The sequence below is a fragment of the Eumetopias jubatus genome, unplaced genomic scaffold (genome assembly GCF_037043125.1).
Source record: "Eumetopias jubatus isolate StellerSeaLion01/CBP00866 unplaced genomic scaffold, mEumJub1_p1.0 scaffold_8, whole genome shotgun sequence".
Lineage (NCBI taxonomy): Eukaryota > Metazoa > Chordata > Mammalia > Carnivora > Otariidae > Eumetopias > Eumetopias jubatus.
Window position 1 is genome coordinate 95,843,783 of NW_028274814.1, and position 18,000 is coordinate 95,861,782.

The window sequence follows — 18,000 nt, forward strand, 5'->3', positions numbered from 1 at the left end:
TTCAATTGTATAATTCTATTTTTTTTAAAGATTTTATTTATTTATTTGACAGAGAGATAGCGAGAACAGGAACATAAACAGGGGGAGTGGGAGAGGGAGAAGCAGGCTTCCTGCTGAGCAGGGAGCCTGATGCGGGACTTGATCCCAGGACCCTGGGATCATGACCTGAGCGCAAGGCAGACAATGCCTGAGCCACCCAGGTGCCCTGTATAATTCTATTTTATCCCCCACTCCCTCTGTGCTATAGCTGTCATAAATATTACACCTTCATTATAAATGCTACAAGATAATTTCACATTTTTTGCTTTAAACAGTCCTATGTATTTTAAAGAAATTAAGAAAAAAACCGAATTTGCATTCAGATATATACAATTTTTTATTCTCTACATTCCTTCCTAAAATTTCAAGTTTCCCTCTGATATCATTTCTGTTTAGCCTAAATAATGTCTTTAACATTTCTTATTGTGCATGTCTGTTTATGGTTTCACTTAAAATTTTTTTTAATCTGACAATGTATTTTGTTTTTATTCTTAAAGGTATCTTCATCAGATATGAAATTATAGATTGTCAGTTTTGATTTTCACTAGCATTTTAAAGATATTGTTGCACTTTTTACCTCTGGAGATTTTGATGAGAAGTCATTGGTCATTTGAACCACTATTACCTTACATGCAATATGTTGTTTTTCTTTGGTTAGTTTGAAAATTTTTCTTTATTTGTGCTGATTTGACTCTAATGACCTAGGTGTGAGTTTCTCCATCTTTATCTTACTTAGGATTTGCTGAGCTTCTTGAACCTATAAGTTTATGTCTTTCACTAAATTTGGGAAGATTTTGGTCATGATATCTTTAATTATTTTTCTGTTACATCCTCTCCACGGTTCACTCTCTTTCTCGCCCCTCTTTTTATGTTCATTTTCCCCTCTCTGTTCTTTAGACTGGATTATACCTATTGATTTGTCTTCAATTCTTCTGTTACACCACCCAGTGATTTTTTCATTTTCTATTTTTATTTTCATTTCTAATTTTTTTTCAGTTCTAGAATTTCCATTAAGTTCTTTTTTAGTTTCTATTTTTTGCTGAGATTTTGTTTTTTATTCTTTCCAAACACATTATCCTCTACTCCATTAGGCTGAGTTACAACAGCTGTTTTTATAATAGCTGCAGCTAAAATCTAGATTTATCTACTAATCCAATATCTGGATCATCTCTGGGTTGGTGTCCACTAATTGTTCTTTTCCTCGATGGTATGCCATATTTTCCTGCTTCTTCATTTGTTGAGTAATCCTTAGTGTATTCGGGACATTGTGAATGTCTGGATTTTTTTTACTTTTCTCTGAAGAATATATATACTTCTGTTTTACCAGGCAGTTACTTTCCTTAAACTCAAATTATAAACTGTCTCTTGAGCAGTAGTTCTAATTTTATTTCAGTTTTGTTTGTTTGTTCATCTTGCTTTTTTGTTTTTTGGTTGGACTATGTGCAGTCAGCCCCATACGTTGATGGCTTGGGAGTCAGACTCTAGGCCCGAGTTTTTACACAGAATCTAGGGTTCCCCTCTCTGAATCTCTTTTTCCGAAGATTCCCCTTTCACTTTAAGCAGCTGTTTGTCCCAAACTCTGTTCTCTGGTTCTTCAGGTCAGAAAGTTTGTGTGTTTCTACTGGACTTTTAGCTGTTTTGTGGTTCTGCTTTCAACTGGCCCTGAGGCTAAAAGCTGTAAACAGGTAACTCACCTTATGCTAATACCTTCATCCAAGTTTCAGTGTCCCCCCAGAACCTTCTTGCTTTTGTCCACTTTCCAGTATTTTTAGGCAGATTTTTTTTTTAATTTTGTAGAGTTCACAGTATGAAAATGTCAAATCTGGTAGGAGCTTACCAGTGATATCAGAAGCAGAGGAGCTCTTTGTGGAGTTTTTTTGCATCCCTTTTTTATCTAATTGTTTATTCTTTGTCTTTTTTTTAATATTTTATTTATTTATTTGAGAGAGAGAATGAGAGAGAGAGAGCATGAGAGAGGGGAGGGTCAGAGGGAGAAGTGGACTCCCTGCTCAGCAGGGAGCCCTATGCAGGACTCCATCCTGGGACTCCAGGATCATGACCTGAGCCGAAGTCAGTCGCTTAACCAACTGAGCCACCCAGGCGCCCTATTCTTTGTCTTTAATGTTCAGGATTTTGGAAATATCTGGTCCTTCATCTTTTGTTCCTGTTTAAGATGTTCTGTGTGCAAGCCATTATTCTCAGAGGATGAGTCTCATCATAGAGTGATTAAGCAGGGATTGGCCATTTTGGGGGGTAACTTCAAAATCTTATTTTTCCCTTTGAAGACATTCAATTTTTCTGGGGAACAATCTTCCAATTTCTTACTGTAGGAAATCTGCTTGGATGCCTGCGAAGTCAAATTGAGGAAGTGTCTCGGGGTTCAGCATTTAGACTTTTAATGAATCCTTCCATTTTTAGCTCAGTAGCTTTACAGTGTCCCTGGAATCTGTTTCTCCAGAGAGTAAACCTTTCCAACTTCCGTTGGGATGATGGAGGTAGTTGTCGGGTTGTACAGGTTGAGGAAGCTAATCTAAAAGTCTAACTGTTCCTTAATCAAACTTTCTTTTTTTGTATTTTAAGATTTTATTTATTTATTTGACAGAGAGAGACACAGCGAGAGAGGGAACACAAGCAGGGGGAGTGGGAGAGGGAGAGGCAGGCTCCCCGCGGAGCAGGGAGCCCGCGCGGGGCTCGATCCCAGGACCCTGGGATCATGACCTGAGCCGAAGGCAGACGCTTAACCACTGAGCCACCCAGGCGCTCCCCCTTAATCAAACTTTCTTTTCTTTTTTTTAAAGTTTATTTATTTATTTGACACAGAGAGAAAGCTCAAGCAGGGGGAGCAGCAGGCAGAGGGAGCTCCCTGCTGAGCAAGGAGCCTGACTCTATCCCAGGCCCCTGGGATCAGGGCCTGAGCAGAAGGCAGACACTTAACTGACTGAGCCACCCAGGCGCCCCCCCCTTAATCTAACTTTCAAATTGAGTCTTTTGTTTTCAGCTCCACCTTACTCCTGGATTCAGAGGTTCCTGGTGACTCCAATGTCTTGGGCTTTTCTGGAGTTGTATTAAAATTGGATAGGTTCTTGTTGGCTGTGTGGCTTCTGCCATCTCCAGGCAGTCTTGTTTTTGCTTTTTCCATTCTGTTAATTTAGTTACCATCCTTCCTACTTCTGTCTGCCACAGTGTTATTAAAATACAGTCCGTTGTGTGCTCTGCACATGTACTCTGTGTTCTTTTATGCCTCTTTATTCCTTTGCTTTCATTTCTGGAGGTGTTTTTGGAGGAAGGTGGCATTGTTGGAGGAAGGTTTTCTCTTCCTTTATTCATAAAGAGTGAATGAATTCTAAAGGGCCAATTTGAGGAGAAAACCTAACTTTTCTAGTAAACAATAAAAAAAGACTTTTCATTGTACGAGGTTAAAGTCATAAACAATCAAGAAAAACATGCTAGCTTACTCTCCAGCCGGAGAATCAAGTAGAGGGTGGTGGTGCTCATGAATGCCTTAGAATCATGGAGTTTCCTAGCCATAAGGAGCAGGTTTTTTGGAACAGAAAATTTCACACTTTTTTAGTGGTACTCATTTTTTCTCAAATGAAATTTTACTTGTACCTCAATATATAAAACAGGAAAAGTTATGAATTTTTTCCCCCGGGCATTTAAATTTTTTCTTTTGTAAAACCACTGAGCTCATTCCAAGAGCTTTGGGATTTCCCAGTGTACAGATGGAAAACTGTTGCTTTGGTGGTAACATTTTATAAGGCTTTAGCCCAAACAGTGTGCACAACCATCTCTCTGGTGTAAGTGCTTTGAAAACGTTAAGAAGCAACAATGCTGTTAATTAAACTATAATAAACTATATACATATTTATGTCTATGTATATAAACTGTAACTGAGCTCGCACTCTGGGGGCATTATGTTATGGGTTTTATACACAGTATCTCATTTAATTCTCACAAGGATGCTAGGAAGAAGGCATGATGGTTACTCCCACATTGTAGGTGAGGAAACAGAGGCCTGGAGAGAGTAAAGTCTTGTTCATGGATACACAGCTAGGAAGTGGAAGAGCCGGGCCCCAAACCCAGTTTGGTCTGCCTCAAAGCCTATTTACTTAACACACAACACTAGGCTTGATCTGGTGGGCTTGGCCCTCATGGTGCACTTTGTGTGTTGTACCCACAGCAGTCTCCCATTTGTGACAAAGCTATAATGACAGAACAGGTCACAACAAAAGCAATGTATGTCTCTAATCCTCAGGCAGCAGCAGCTCCCAGATACTCCACCCTATTCAGCATCAGACTCCTGTTCTCCTCCACAGATCAAAGGTGAGTGCGCTCTGCCTTCCGCACACCTTGCCGTGCCCCTCTTCTTGGTCACTGGCTGGTCAGAAAGAGCCCTTCTCACCTGTGTGTTCCCCCAGGTGCATGCTGCCCGGCCGTGAGGACTCCAGCTACTTTTCTCCACTCGGCAGCTTCTCCCGGGACGCTCCCTGCACACCTGCCACAGAGCTCGTGTGAAATGAGGGGCTCTGCCCACAGCCACCGCAGCTTTCGCAACTGCTACCCAGACACCGGGCATCTTACGAGCCCCCCGGACCGATGCGTGTCCTCCCATCTGGGGATAAGCCTTCCTTACCATCAGCAACCTCTGTGCCACAGCCCTGGGTAAAGGGCAAGATATTTAGTTAGGAAAGACCCCAGAGCAGCCAGCACCGCCCCCCACCCTCCGTGGTGCCGGTAAAGCATGAACAGTGGCGTTCTGTCCAGGAGATGGCGGTGTTGAGACACATATCCGACACGGCAAGGCCCCAGTGCTCTCGGCTCTAGACCGTCTTTGAATTAAAAGCTCACTAAACCCAAAGTCCTCATTCAATGGAAAGTTAAAATGTCAGAAATATATGGGGACATTCTGAGTGATGGAGAAAGCACTGTTTGCATTTGCAGCCTCAGCTAGAATACGCAAGTCATTTGTGAATGAGCTCTCAAATGAATACCTGTTGATTAAGCATTAATATTCTTCTTTTTTTCTCTTTTCTGCCCTCTTCTTTTCTCTTTCATTCCTCCTTCTGAATCTAAAGGATGGCAGAAAGATCAAAGGTCCTCAAAAGTTGTGGTAAAATTCCATGTGAAAAAAATTTCAGATGTAAAATGTATACATATTTTATATACTTCTATTTTATATATGTATATACTATATATTAAGTTCATATCTTCTCTGTCTCAGTGAGTCTTCTGCCTTTGGAAATATTGTCAGTTTATTTTTCAAGTAGGTGAATCTCAGATCTACTGGATATTGGAAAGCTAAGTTTCAGACCAGTAGGGCTCATGGAATAGGAGCTTGTCCTGTCCACTCATATACAACCTAGTAGTACTGCAGACCAGTAGGCCTCCAGGAGTCTCAACCAACCGCAGTTAGTCTTAAGAAGGCCGAGAGCAGAAACCTGGGAAACTGAATCTGATTTAATGTAACATGGAGAGCAAGAACTCCTAACCTTCATTTTGGGTTCTTGATTCTAGAGCCTCATTGCCACCAGCCAAGAAGAGAAAGTGCACACAGACGCTGCAGGACTCCGGGGACTGTCACATGTGGACCCACCACTCCAGACCAAGTGAGCCAACCTGGGGCCGGTCACTGCTTTCACTGCTTTCACCATTAAGTCAGGGATTTTGACCAGCCTTGCAGTAGCCCTACAAAATTGTTTTCACTTTCATAGATGGGCCAGGGTAAGCCCTGGGAGTTTATTTCTTTCCTCTTGACGTAATGTTTCATGCAGTTTTAGGTGGGGTCATGCAGATGCTCCTAGGAAGAGATGCCATTCTCTCTCTCTCTCTCTCGCTGGTGGAGATGAAATGCCAGTCCTTTCGATTTTAGGGGCAATGTGTCTCAGAGGACACAGGCTCCAGGCCAGTGGAAGCTTGCAATGTGGCAGCATGTTCAAGAGCCTATTGTTGTGCTATTGCTTTGTCTGTTGCAATCCTTCTCAACTTCAGGGTACACACAGATAAAATAGGGATCTAGGTAAAATGCAGGTTCTGATTCAGTAAGCCTGAGATGGGGCCTGAGGTTCTGCACTCCTAACAAGCTCCCAGTGCTACTCAGGCTGCCGGCTCATGGAAGCAGACTTTGGAGGATTTCTCCAGTGGAATAGAAACGTAGAGAGTTGAGCTCCCCTAGGCATCGCTTCATGTTAGCAGGTTCCAAGTAGATCTTTGAGATTTTGTAAGATCATTTTAGAAGTCTTTCAGCAGAATCATATAATGTCCAAGGGGTCAGACTACCTTATTTTTGGTCTTATGTAACAGGTGACACATCATGTTTTGAGCTTAGAGACCTCTTCAAGTTGTGAACAAATTGGGGTTTTGGAGTCTGCAGCCTTGAACTTTCAGAATAAATGCTATGGCACTTACTAGGCAAAAAGGATAATACTCCATACCTCCTCTATTAGCTGCTGTAAATAATCAGATGTAGGCAGTGTGAATAGCAGCCCAGATTCAGGGTACATCTCGTTTATTACCCTGCATCAGCTGGCAGGACGTTCAAGATCTCTGTTTTGGAGCTCCCTTCCCACTACTGTCCCCAAACTCCAGGGCTTTCTACTGCCCTGAAAGGATGCGGGTGGCTTCCTCACCTGCTTGAGTTGCTGCCTTTGTCTTTCACAGACACACAATTAGAGCTGGTCCTCTGTGCTTGCTTGTGGGGCCTGCTGGTCCTTTCAGGGATGTCTGGCCTCAGCTCCAGCATGGGCTGGAGGGTCCTTCAGCCAAGGCCCACACATGGCCGCCCCCTGGGAGTGCTGTGGTGGAACTGCATCCAGGCATCCAGCCCTCGCATGAACCAGACCTCTCACTGCCTCCTTTTCTTTCGCATGGATCCACCCTGGCCAACGGTTGCTTGTTTTTTTTTTGTTTTTGTTTTTTTTTTTTCTTATTCAACCCTTGAAACAAAAAATGCTAATTAAAGTCTCCTTTCTGGATAATGTAGAGCTCACCATCCAGCTTCCTATGTGAGCGTACTCTAATTTCTTCAAGAATCCTTACATCTAGCCTGCAGCTTCTATGTGATTCTCAAACACAAAAGGCTGAGTAAATTCCTAGCCAGAAGAGGGAACCATCTGTTCGCTCTCCCACAGATGCACCAGCCCACTGAGAGAACTGGGCAAGCCACCCAAACCTTCCAAGCATTTCCTCATCAAACCAGATTGCTGCTCAAATTGTCTTGGCCATTTCAGGGTTAAACTCCATCCTGTGATGATTTTCTGCTACCTGTCTCTGGAGAGGACATTGATTTTTCACCATCTCCAGAGAAAGTCATGGTAGAGTAACTGAAATGTCTCAACAGATAGGAAATCTTGAATCCCTTGTTTAAGTCCTATTTGGACGAAGGTCACTGAAAAGCTGACTAAAGATGATTGGCTCCAGACAATGGTTCCAGAATGTAAATGAACACCTTCCCAGGGCTGGGGGGGGTGGGGGTGGGGGGTTGGGGAGGCAAAAATCCAAATGCTATGTTTTCATTACAGTTTATATTTTCAGCAGAAGTTTTCTAGTAGAGAAGTCATATTTGATGTGGCAGAGGCCAAGAGTTTTTACAAAGGTCCTGGGGAAATGGTACATGGGAGAAGGAAAGAGGAGCTTATGCTAGTCTTATTGGGCAGGGATTTTGATGGGAGGAGAGGTTCTACATCAATCAGGAAGGCTTTTCTGGTGACCTTCTCCCAAGCAGTTCACTTTGTCCACAGGTTCCAAGATTCCCATTTATAGGCTCACAAAGTAGAATCACTGGGTTGCTGTGGGCAGATGTAAAATCTTGCTTAGAGAAAATAACTGGTGGGCAGACTCCTGCTGGCTGTTTCCAGCCCCACATGGTCTAGACCCCATGTATGAGAGGGTTCCTGCTTCCATCTGATCTGAACCCCAAATATAAGAGGGTTCATGGACTCATATGGTTTGAAACTCAAAAATAAAAGGGTTTTTTTCAGCCCCAGAGTTGTGGTCTTTGGCCCCCAGGAGAGGTGCACTGGCTGAGTTCACGCTGTAAAGTCAGAAAAAGTATTTGTCTCATCTCCTCAGCAACTAGGGACTTTCTGAGATTGGCTTTTTTTTTTTTTTTTAAGATTTATTTATTTATTTGAGAGAAAGAGAGAGAGAGAGGGAGAGCACAGGGGTGGGTGGTGCACAGAAGGGGAAGGAGAGGGACAAGCAGAAACCAAGCTGAGTGGCTGGATCTCAGGACCCTGAGGTCACCACCTGAGCTGAAACCGAGAGTCAGATGCTTAACCAACTGCGTCACCCAGGCACCCTGAGAGTGACTTTTCTTGATTATCAAATGAGAATCATAATTTCTACTTCATGCATTTCTAAGATTTTTTAAAAGTAATGTATAAAAGAATATTTTTAAGGACATTAAAATGCAAGCTATGAGTTTTTCCAAAAGGTGGGCACTTGGTCAGTTTCCTGCCTTCACACTTCTATTCCTCTTTTGCTACAGGTTCTCAAGACATCCTCAGGGTAGCATGAAGGGAAGAGGGTGGTTTGAACCCCGTCTCTTCCACTTAGTAGCTATGACACTGGGCAAGTTATTTCAGGTGGTTGAGCTCCAATTTCCACATTTGTTAAATGACATTAGGAATCCTGACCTCATAACCTCTCTATAATCAGTTTGGTTGCATCGACTAATGCATATCCGATAACCCAGTAATTCCACTGCTGGGACTATGCCTAGCAGAAATGTGTACGTACACCCACTAAAAGACACACACAAAAATATCCATAGCAGTGTTACTTATAATAACCATAAACTGAAAATAACCCAAATGACCATCAAAGGCAGGATAAATTGTATATTCCTACAGTAATGGAAATGAGGAAATGACTGCCATTTGCAACAGTAATGAGGGAATCCCATAAACATAATGTTGGGGAAAAGAAGCTAACACATGCGTATATATCATATAATTCCACTTCTATAAACTCCTCTATGGTATTAGATTTTAGAACAGTGATTTGTCTTGGGCAGGAGAAAGTAGGAGCTGGAAGAGGGCATGAGGGTGTCTTCTAGAGTGCTGGACATGTCCTATTTCTTGGCCCAGTGATAGTTACCGAGTATAATTCATTTTATTAGAAAGTATCAAATTGTGTACTAATGATTTGTGTATTCTTCTTTATGTATATTATACTTCAGTAAAGAAAGTTTATTGGAAAAAAAAAAAAGGCATCCTTACCTTGAAGAGTTGATGAGAAACTGTCAAATGTCTTGGTGCACTTGGGGAGGTCCACACAGGAGGGTGCCTGGGTGGCTCAGTTGGTTAAGAGTCTGCTTTCGGCTCAGGTCATGATCCTAGGGTCCTGGGATCAAGTCCCATATCAGGCTCTCTGCTCAGTGGGGAGTCTGCTTCTCCTTCTCACTCTCCATCTATGCTCTCCTGATCTCTTTTCTCTCAAATAAATAAATAAATACAATCTTTAAAAAAAATAAAATAAGAAAGTACACAGGAGTAGTAGACGTTATTATTAGTGTGACTAGTAATAGGTCCCAGTATTGGGCTCAGGCTTGTGCCTGGAATTTCAGCATGGACCTGTGGTCTCTGGGTCTCACCAGCTGATCTCCAGCTCCCAGGGAGGCCATGGCTATGTCAGTCCCATTGGAGTGGCTGCCCCCTCCCTTTGCTCCTATAATGGGAAAAAGCAGGACTTGCTCTTATCCTTGACCTTGCCACCATGCATGAGTGGGAAAGGGCCCAAGTTAGCTGATATTCACTCAGGCACTTGGTGTTAGTTATTTCACATCAGAGAGCGTTACCATGGAGGCCAAGAACAGAAGTATTTGCCAAGGCTTCTTAGACAAAACTGCGTCACCTGAGCTGACACTAGTCCATGTGATGACAGTGCCACCAATGTTAATGAAACATGCCATTGTTTAAACCCTTCCTGGTGACAGACACTATGCCAAGCACTTATAGATGTAACTTGTTGAATCCCTTCACCAACCCTGGGAGGTTTCATACTGTTACTCCCATTTTGTAGATGAAGAAACCGAAGCCCCGAGACTGGAAACCATTTCCCTAGATTGTATAGCTAGTAAGTGTTGAGCTGGGACTCAAGCACAGGCCCATTGATTCCAAACCTCAAGCTCTTGAGCTTCCTTTACCCTCCCTCCATGGGAGGACAGAGGAAGGAAAAATGGGAGAACTGGTTTCTTCCTTTCTCTGAATTTGGTATAAGCAGGAGAACCGTGGAACGTGTTTGTTTGTTTTGAGAAGTTTCTAGGTCAGGTAACTATGGAGGAGTGACAGCATGGAGAGGTCCTTGCATTGTTGACCTCCTGTATTCTAAGCTGGGAAAAAGCTTTTCATGATTTTGAGAAATCTTTTCAAAATGGTTGTTTACAAAAACTGGAAAAATTGATGTTTTGCTTAGGTGACATGTAATAGGGATACCCCAAGGTAAACACATTTTCTTTGACATTTGAGATCAAAGACAACCTGAAGCAGATCTGTTATTTATTCATTTGAGGAAGTCCTCAGTGGAAGTATAGAGAAAGGAAGTTAGACAGTGAAAGAAAACTCTTCAGTTTCCAAGCTGTGGGCTAAGTGCACGCTCTCCAGGAGCTCACCTCCTATCTCTGTGTTGCTGCTCTCCGCCCGCTCCTGATCTTGTGAACGCCCACCATTTCCCTTTCACTCCTGATGTCAGGGAGTTAAAAGAAAAGAGAAACAGAAAACTTACCAATAGAATTTACATAAAAATTATCTGAGGTTGAATCATAGGGTTTGGAGGCCTACTCAAATTAAGACAATTTGCAAGGATTATGCAAAAATAGTAGCTTGCGCATGTGAAATTGCTGTTATTTTAACACAGAAAAGTAGCAATTTCATATAGTCAATACTACATACTTACGACATTTTCTGCTACTTTATCTTGGCGTTAGCTTCAGAAAGTGCTTTCACTTGTACTATGATAATCTCTCTGCTTGTATAACATTGCAAGATGGGCAAGACATCTGTTTTAATTTCTATTTTGCAGTTGAGGGAAGTAACACTAAGTGAATAAATAGCTCATCTAAGTTCAGAAAGCTAGTGCCACAAGGGACCTGTAACAGATTAGAATGTATTGGTTGCAATTAAACAAAAACAAAGAAACAAAGGACAAAACCCCCCAAACCCCCAAACCTCAAACTGCCTTAAGCAAAAAGCAAGCAAGCAAGCAAGCAAGCAAACAAACAAACAACAAAAAAACAAAATTGGAGGATTTATTGGCTCCTGTCACCCAAGAGTTTAGAATTGGATCCCAGAACTCAAATCACGCCATCAGAATGGGGTGCCCTTCATCCTCAACCCTTGCCTTCTGCTGTGCGGGCTTCTTCCCAGACAGGCTTTTCCTTCATGTCCCCAAGTGGTGCCAGCAACCCTTGGGGATGTATCTCATGGGTTTAAAGCTCGTGGCAGAGAGTCAGCATCTTTGAACCTGTGTACACCGAAGTGCTGAGATTCACTCTGCTTGGATTGGATTGGACCATGAGTCAACCTGATGCAATTGTTGATGCGAGTAGAGAGCGCTGTGCTTGAACTGATCCAGCCTGGGTCCCCGTGCCCTCCTCTGGCTGGGAGTGTACTTCACTGGAAACACATTGGCTGGAAGCGGGGAGATGCTACTGAGGACGTCATACGGGGCCAGTTCATTAGCTCCATGCAACTGTCTGTGAGTCTAGGAAAAACAGCCTTGGAGGAAGGATCTAACACACCGATTTCTTTGCAGTGACAAGTAGGAGTTTCAGCAGCGAAGTGCAAGACTACGACAGTGAGGGACAGAACATGACACCTGTGGACCAGTGTTCTCCTTCTCTGAAGTGGCAGCCATACCAAAGTGTGCCTTGGCACAGTTTATTCACTGGTCATTGTGAGAAACTGTAAGTGGCCCAGGGCCCCCTAGTGGTGTACTGGGGAGTGAGGGAAGAAAGGCCGCGCTAACTCCCAAGACTAAATCCAAGGATTTGGGCTTTGAAGCCACCCCTGATCAGATAGGATGGGTCCATGAGGAAGTGTGTCTTACTCCTTATGTTTCACATTCCAACTAATGAATAGTTGGGACATGGGCTTCTGGCCTTTTGGAATCCAGACTGTAATTCTGACTCATTACAATTTACCCACTAAATGATAGAGGGGAGAGTGAATCTTTCTGAGACCATAGACCCAGTTCAAACTACAAGCTGAAAAATGAGGATTTCCCAAATGAGTAACATTTAATCCTGCAGTTAATTTAAAATTCCACAGAATACTGTTTTGGTGGCCACATTAAATTGCTAGCTGGTGACATCCCCCCTCCCCTAATATCTATGCTGTGAATCAGGATTGTTCAAGCTCATTGTCAACACATACTGCAACCGTCCTAGCTGGTGGTGGCTTTGTATTTAGAGACTGAAATGAAACCACTCAAAATATCTTTAAACTGGAAAATTTTCTTCCTAATCTTATTATATTATAGTTTCAAGATATCAGTGTGGACTTACATATTATTGCTCTTAAACATCCTCAGAGCCTTCTCTTTATTCCTTAGAGTATAATTTACCTACCTAAGTCTTCTAGAATTTTCAAGATTATAAATGCCTTCTTGAAAAATCTAAAAAATGTTAAGGGTTAGAGAATAGGACTTTCAAGTAATAAATATAATAAGAAATGAGAAACGTTGATCCACAAACTTGAGGGCCTTCCATGGTATTTTCCAAATTCAAATATAGCTTCTTTAAGAGCAAAACTTATCACTAGGACTTTCATGTTGGATGAGCTAGAAGGAAGAAATCTTTTCCTTAAAACAAATTCTAAGGACTTAAACAGACTTTGGGAGTTGGCGTGTTGAATGGGAAGCAGAATGAAGCAAATTATTAATTGTCTCATTGAAATGTGACAACTTTGTGTCTTTGCCACTGTGTACAATTAGAAAAAGAAAGGAAGGGCCCACTGGTCTTGATTTTGAGTCTTAGCCTTCATTTGATTATCTTTTGGGGAGTACTCCATATGCTATCTTAAGTATGAGTACCCAGGTATGAAACCCTTGATCAAGTTTTTGAGGCAACTTATCCTTCTTCTTACTTGAGTAGATTTTTTTAAAAAGTTTATTTGAACAGCCAACCTAAACTCCACTGATCTGGAAAAAAAGGAGAACATGGATGGTATCAGCTTAAATGTATAGAGGTAGATTTATTTTGAATGCTTAGACATAATTCACTTTTCTTAAGTGCAAGAAAAAGACAATATTAATCTACATTAGACTTTAGGTTGTCTTGATTTCACTACTCATATCATTGAGACAGAAAATCACTTGTCTCAGATTATTATGTCTAATTTGTCACAAAAATATTGTTTCCTTAAATTACCTAAAAGCAATAAAGTTAGGGGATTGAAAATTTATCAGAAACCTTTTTTTCTGCGTGATACTGAAAACTTATGTTAAAAGAGCTTTTAAAAAGCGAGTTTAGTTGACTTTATATATAACTTTTGATATCAAAAACAGAATCGCTATTTTTAGGTAAACAGATTTCTATAACCAGAGATTGGTGTTTAAGATTCAGAACAATCTTCAACTGCATAATAGTTGTTCGTTGATTCTGTTTCTGCTTCTAGCTGTCTCTAAATTTCAGGCTAATGCTCATATCTGATCTGTAAACCTTACCTCCTTCCTTCAGAGTTTTTGATAGGGAAACATGAAGATCACAAAAAGGTATTTCCTTTTTTCTCCATCAAGACAGTTCTTATTACCCTCTGCAGTAAAATCTATACAATTCCATTCATCTAGACTTTAAATGAGTAAATTAGAAGATTAGTTCTAGAAATGTGAGTCAATATGAAGTTTCCAGATGGCATAAGACATGTGGTCTTTATCAAATCCTTCATTCAGTGAATGGTCTTGACTTTGCTGCTGGCAGGCACCATGATTGTGGAGCCTTTGATGAGCCAGCTACTTGGGAGTAATCAATGACCCGGTGACTTGATCCACTGGGAATGTGCTTAAATTGCAAAGAACATGAACACTCTTTTCTCCAAGAGACTCATTCATATTTTCTGTCTCTGGAATTAGAGGAAAATTTAGAAACTTAGTGTTGTTTGTTATAATGGCAGCCATCCAAATGGAGATCCCAGGAAGCACAGAACCACACACAGTAAGTCCTGCCCTCCTCTGCTTCTGGTCCTGAGGAGGAGCTTCTTTCCTGAGGAAAAATCCACATTTAGGAATCTTGGTGAATTAAAAATCATGTTCCATATCTATAACATGTATGGGAGAAACTCACTAAAAGAGTTTCACCTTTTATATTCTCTTCTCTACTCAGTAATGTTACACATGTAAAGTGTTTTAGTTTTATTAACATTTAAAGGTATTTAATTAAATATGTGATACACAAGCCTTGATATTGAACATAATTTGATAGGATAAATACAGCAAGGGTCTGATTAGCCGCCCCACTACTTCTGTTCTCAGCAGAAGTAACCAGCATAGTAGGTTTTCAGTGCTATTACCAGATCAGGAGGATAAAAAGGAAATGACCAAACTCTGGTGAAAATGGGTTTTTAATCAGTATTCTGACCGGCTGTAGTTAATCTGGTTTAAAGCTATTCCTGGTAATTTTGACCAGCCTGCTTTTTTCTTCTAACCACCAGTAGGCTGAATATTCACTCATCTGAGGGACTATTTGAATGTGCTGTTGCTGATGACATTTAGAGCCTTTTTGTTTTTTAAAGGAAGAAAAAGATGAATTTTAGCCCAGCTATTTCACAGGTCTGAGTAATGCTGTGACTTCTCAACTTCTAGACTACGTCTTTCTGTTGTATGGTGGAGTCAAATTAGAATTCTAGAAAGCACAAAGGGAAAGGGAAGCTGAAGAGACAATGCTTCCATTTGGCAAGAATTGTGCTTCTTCCTTGTGAGAAGATAAAGTGCTGTGAGAGAGCCACCTGTGTTTTGAAATAGCACACTTCCTCAGCAAAAATCCACAAAATTGATTAAATATAGCAAAAGTCACTTTCCACAGTGTATTTTCTTGAAATGTTTATACTATTAGTATTGTTAATGGAAGAAAATGTGTAGATAATGTTTGTTAAATTGGTTTCTTGATTCCTCTTTTCATAGACCCGATATAGGCTATCAAGTTATCACAGACAAAGGATTTAATTTTTCACCAGCAGATGAAGCTTTTGTTTGCCAGAAGAAGAACCATTTTCAGATAACCATCCATATCCAAGTTCGGGGAAGTCCAAAATTTGTCAAAACCCAAATGGGCCTAAAGCCAATAGAAATGTTTTACTTGAAAGCTTTTGGGGTTAAGGTAAGTCTTTTATTGAGCTCAATTTAATTAAGCCAACATTTATTAAGTGTACCAGGTATCTGTTGCTGTATAACAAACTACCTCCCAAACTTAGCAACTTAAAATAATGGCAATCATCTATTTGGGTCACAAATGTGCAGGTTGGTTAGGGGTTGGCTCTCACAGTTCATGTCGCTTCAGGAATCGTCAGCTGGGGCAGCTCAGCTGGGCCTGGATCCAGTTTCCAAGATGGCTCATGTATATGCCTGTCAAGTTTGGGCTGGCCATTGGCCAGGAGCTCAAATGAGACTATGGCTGGGAGGCCTTGGCTCTTCTTCATGAGAGGTCCCTCTCTGTGGGATAGGTTGTGCTTCCTCACAGCATGGTGGATAGGTTCTAAGAATAAATGTTCCAAGACATAGGAAGCGGGAGCTGCCAATTTCTTAAGCCTGAAACTGGCTCAGAAACTGGTACAGCATCACTTCAAACTACATTTTGATAGTTTTCACTATATAAATCTTGCACTTCTTTTACTAACTGTAATATTTTATTCTTTTTGATGCTGGTGCATTTTCATATGCAGTAGATTCGTAGTTTTTGCCAAATTCTCAAATAGGTCTCTGACCTAAAAAAGCCAAGGAGCCATTAATCTAGTCCATGTCCCCTCTTTTTCAGTTTAACAGAGGGGAGACTGAGTTAAGAGTAAAGTTAGACAATTCATCCAAGATAAGTACATGAGAGAGCTGAGTTTAGAATGCAGGTAGGATGACTTCTGAGTGGTCAACAAGGATTTGTTAACTTATTACCTCAGATCCAGCATTTAGGGGGAGGAGCATCCATTATCTGCATATTTTATTCTGATTATTAACCTGAACTTAGGCAGTGTGTCTCCCAAAATAGAGCTTGATACATTGACACATCAACTGCTCTTGCTCCAAACTGAGCTCTTAAAACAAACCAAACCAAACCAAAACAAAACCAAACCAAACACAGATAACAAACAAACAAATAAACAACAACAAAACATATTTTTCTGACTATGGAAGTAATATGAATCCATTGTGAAAATTTTGGAATACAATAGAAAACTATAAAGAAGAGAAAAAATTCATTCATATTTGGGATTCACCATTTGGTAGTCTAATTTTTTTCTGTTATTAAAATTAATCTCATAGTTAATAGTATATTATGAAAATAACATGATATTATTAAAGACCCTATAAAATATTGTTTACAAAGGTGATATAGTTTCTATTGGATAAATGTACCATATTCCTGCATTATTATAAGTTTTGCTTATTTTCAATTTTTTATTGTTAATAAACTTCAGTAAACATCCATGTATATCTGTCTTTGCATGAGGATACATTCCAGAAGGGTTTATGTATCAAAGGCATGAACATAATTAAAACCCTTGATGTATGTTGCCCAGCTGCTTTTCAGAAAAATTGTTATTATGCTATTACCCACAAGCCATATATGACAGGGCAGATCTCACCACACCCTTGCCATGATTCATTCAGAGCAAGAAGAGTTTTGTAGCAAGTACTGAAAAAAAATGCCATTCTCCGTATTTTATTTATTTTCATTGTATATTGTTATTTCTTCTTATTAGAATATTAGCTCTGCAAGGGCTGGGGTTTCTGTCAATTTTGTCCACTTCTCATCTCTAATGCCTTGAGCAGTGCCTGGTGCATAGCAGGTGTAGGTGCTCAGCAAGTGTTTATGGAATGAATGAATAAATGAATGGATAGATGCATGTACCCTTGGAGCTGCCTTGCTCCTGTGTTTTGCCCCTGATGCTTTAATCACCTATGAGCTCATGCCATATTCCCTGCTCACCTGCAGTTTTCTGTTGTCTTGTGTTTTCATTGTTTAGTTTTACACGTATTCATTTCTTTTCTCACCAATAACATACTCCTTAAGGTTGGGGTCATTGTCTTATACGTCTTTTCAGTGACTTTTTCCTCCTGCCCAGTGCCTATCATGATGCCCTGGAAAACTTTTAAAGTACCTGAACATTATTTAATAATGAACAATGTTTATTAACAAATTAACTTATGTATTCACTAACTAACTTACTTTTTGTTGTTCCACACAGGTAGAAGCCACCAATCAAATAATTGCTATTGAGCAATCCCAAGCAGATAGAAGCAAAAAGATTTTCAATCCTGTTAAGTAAGAATTTCTTTTCTGAATTCGTTTGTGAATGTATTAGGAGAAAGACCTGTTGTCCAATTTATTTTATTAAAAATGAATCCCGTTGACCATATGATTTCACTTATATGTGGAATTTAAAAAACAAAACAGATGAACAAATAAATACATACACCAAAAAAGCAGAAACAGACCTATTAATATAGAGAACAAACTGATGGGTGCCAGAGGGGAGGGGTTGGGGGTTGGGCAAAATGGGTGAAGGGGAGTGGGAGGTAGAGGCTTCCAGTTATGGAATGAGTAAGTCACGGGGTTGGAAGGCACAGCACGGGGAAGAGTCAATGGTACTGTAATGATGCTGTGTGGTGACAGATGGGAGCTGCCCTTGTGGTGAGCGTAGAGTTGATGAATCACTATGTCATACACCTAAAACTGCTGTACCATTATATGTCGACTATACTTCAATTAAAAAATAAATAAAAAATAAAAGGAATCTCACTGCAGAAACTACATTA

General features: G+C 40.6%; 1 protein-coding gene across 1 annotated transcript in view; it reads left to right on the forward strand.

Annotated features, from left to right (window-relative positions):
- Nucleotides 1-18,000, forward strand: part of MYRFL (myelin regulatory factor like) — a 112,827-nt gene that overhangs the window by 40,066 nt on the left and 54,761 nt on the right. Inside the window, exons 3-8 of the mRNA XM_028110742.2 lie at nucleotides 4,295-4,362; nucleotides 4,458-4,701; nucleotides 5,554-5,645; nucleotides 11,791-11,941; nucleotides 15,154-15,349; nucleotides 17,430-17,506. Coding sequence (XP_027966543.1) covers nucleotides 4,295-4,362; nucleotides 4,458-4,701; nucleotides 5,554-5,645; nucleotides 11,791-11,941; nucleotides 15,154-15,349; nucleotides 17,430-17,506 — 828 coding nt within the window. The remainder of the gene's footprint in view (nucleotides 1-4,294; nucleotides 4,363-4,457; nucleotides 4,702-5,553; nucleotides 5,646-11,790; nucleotides 11,942-15,153; nucleotides 15,350-17,429; nucleotides 17,507-18,000) is intronic.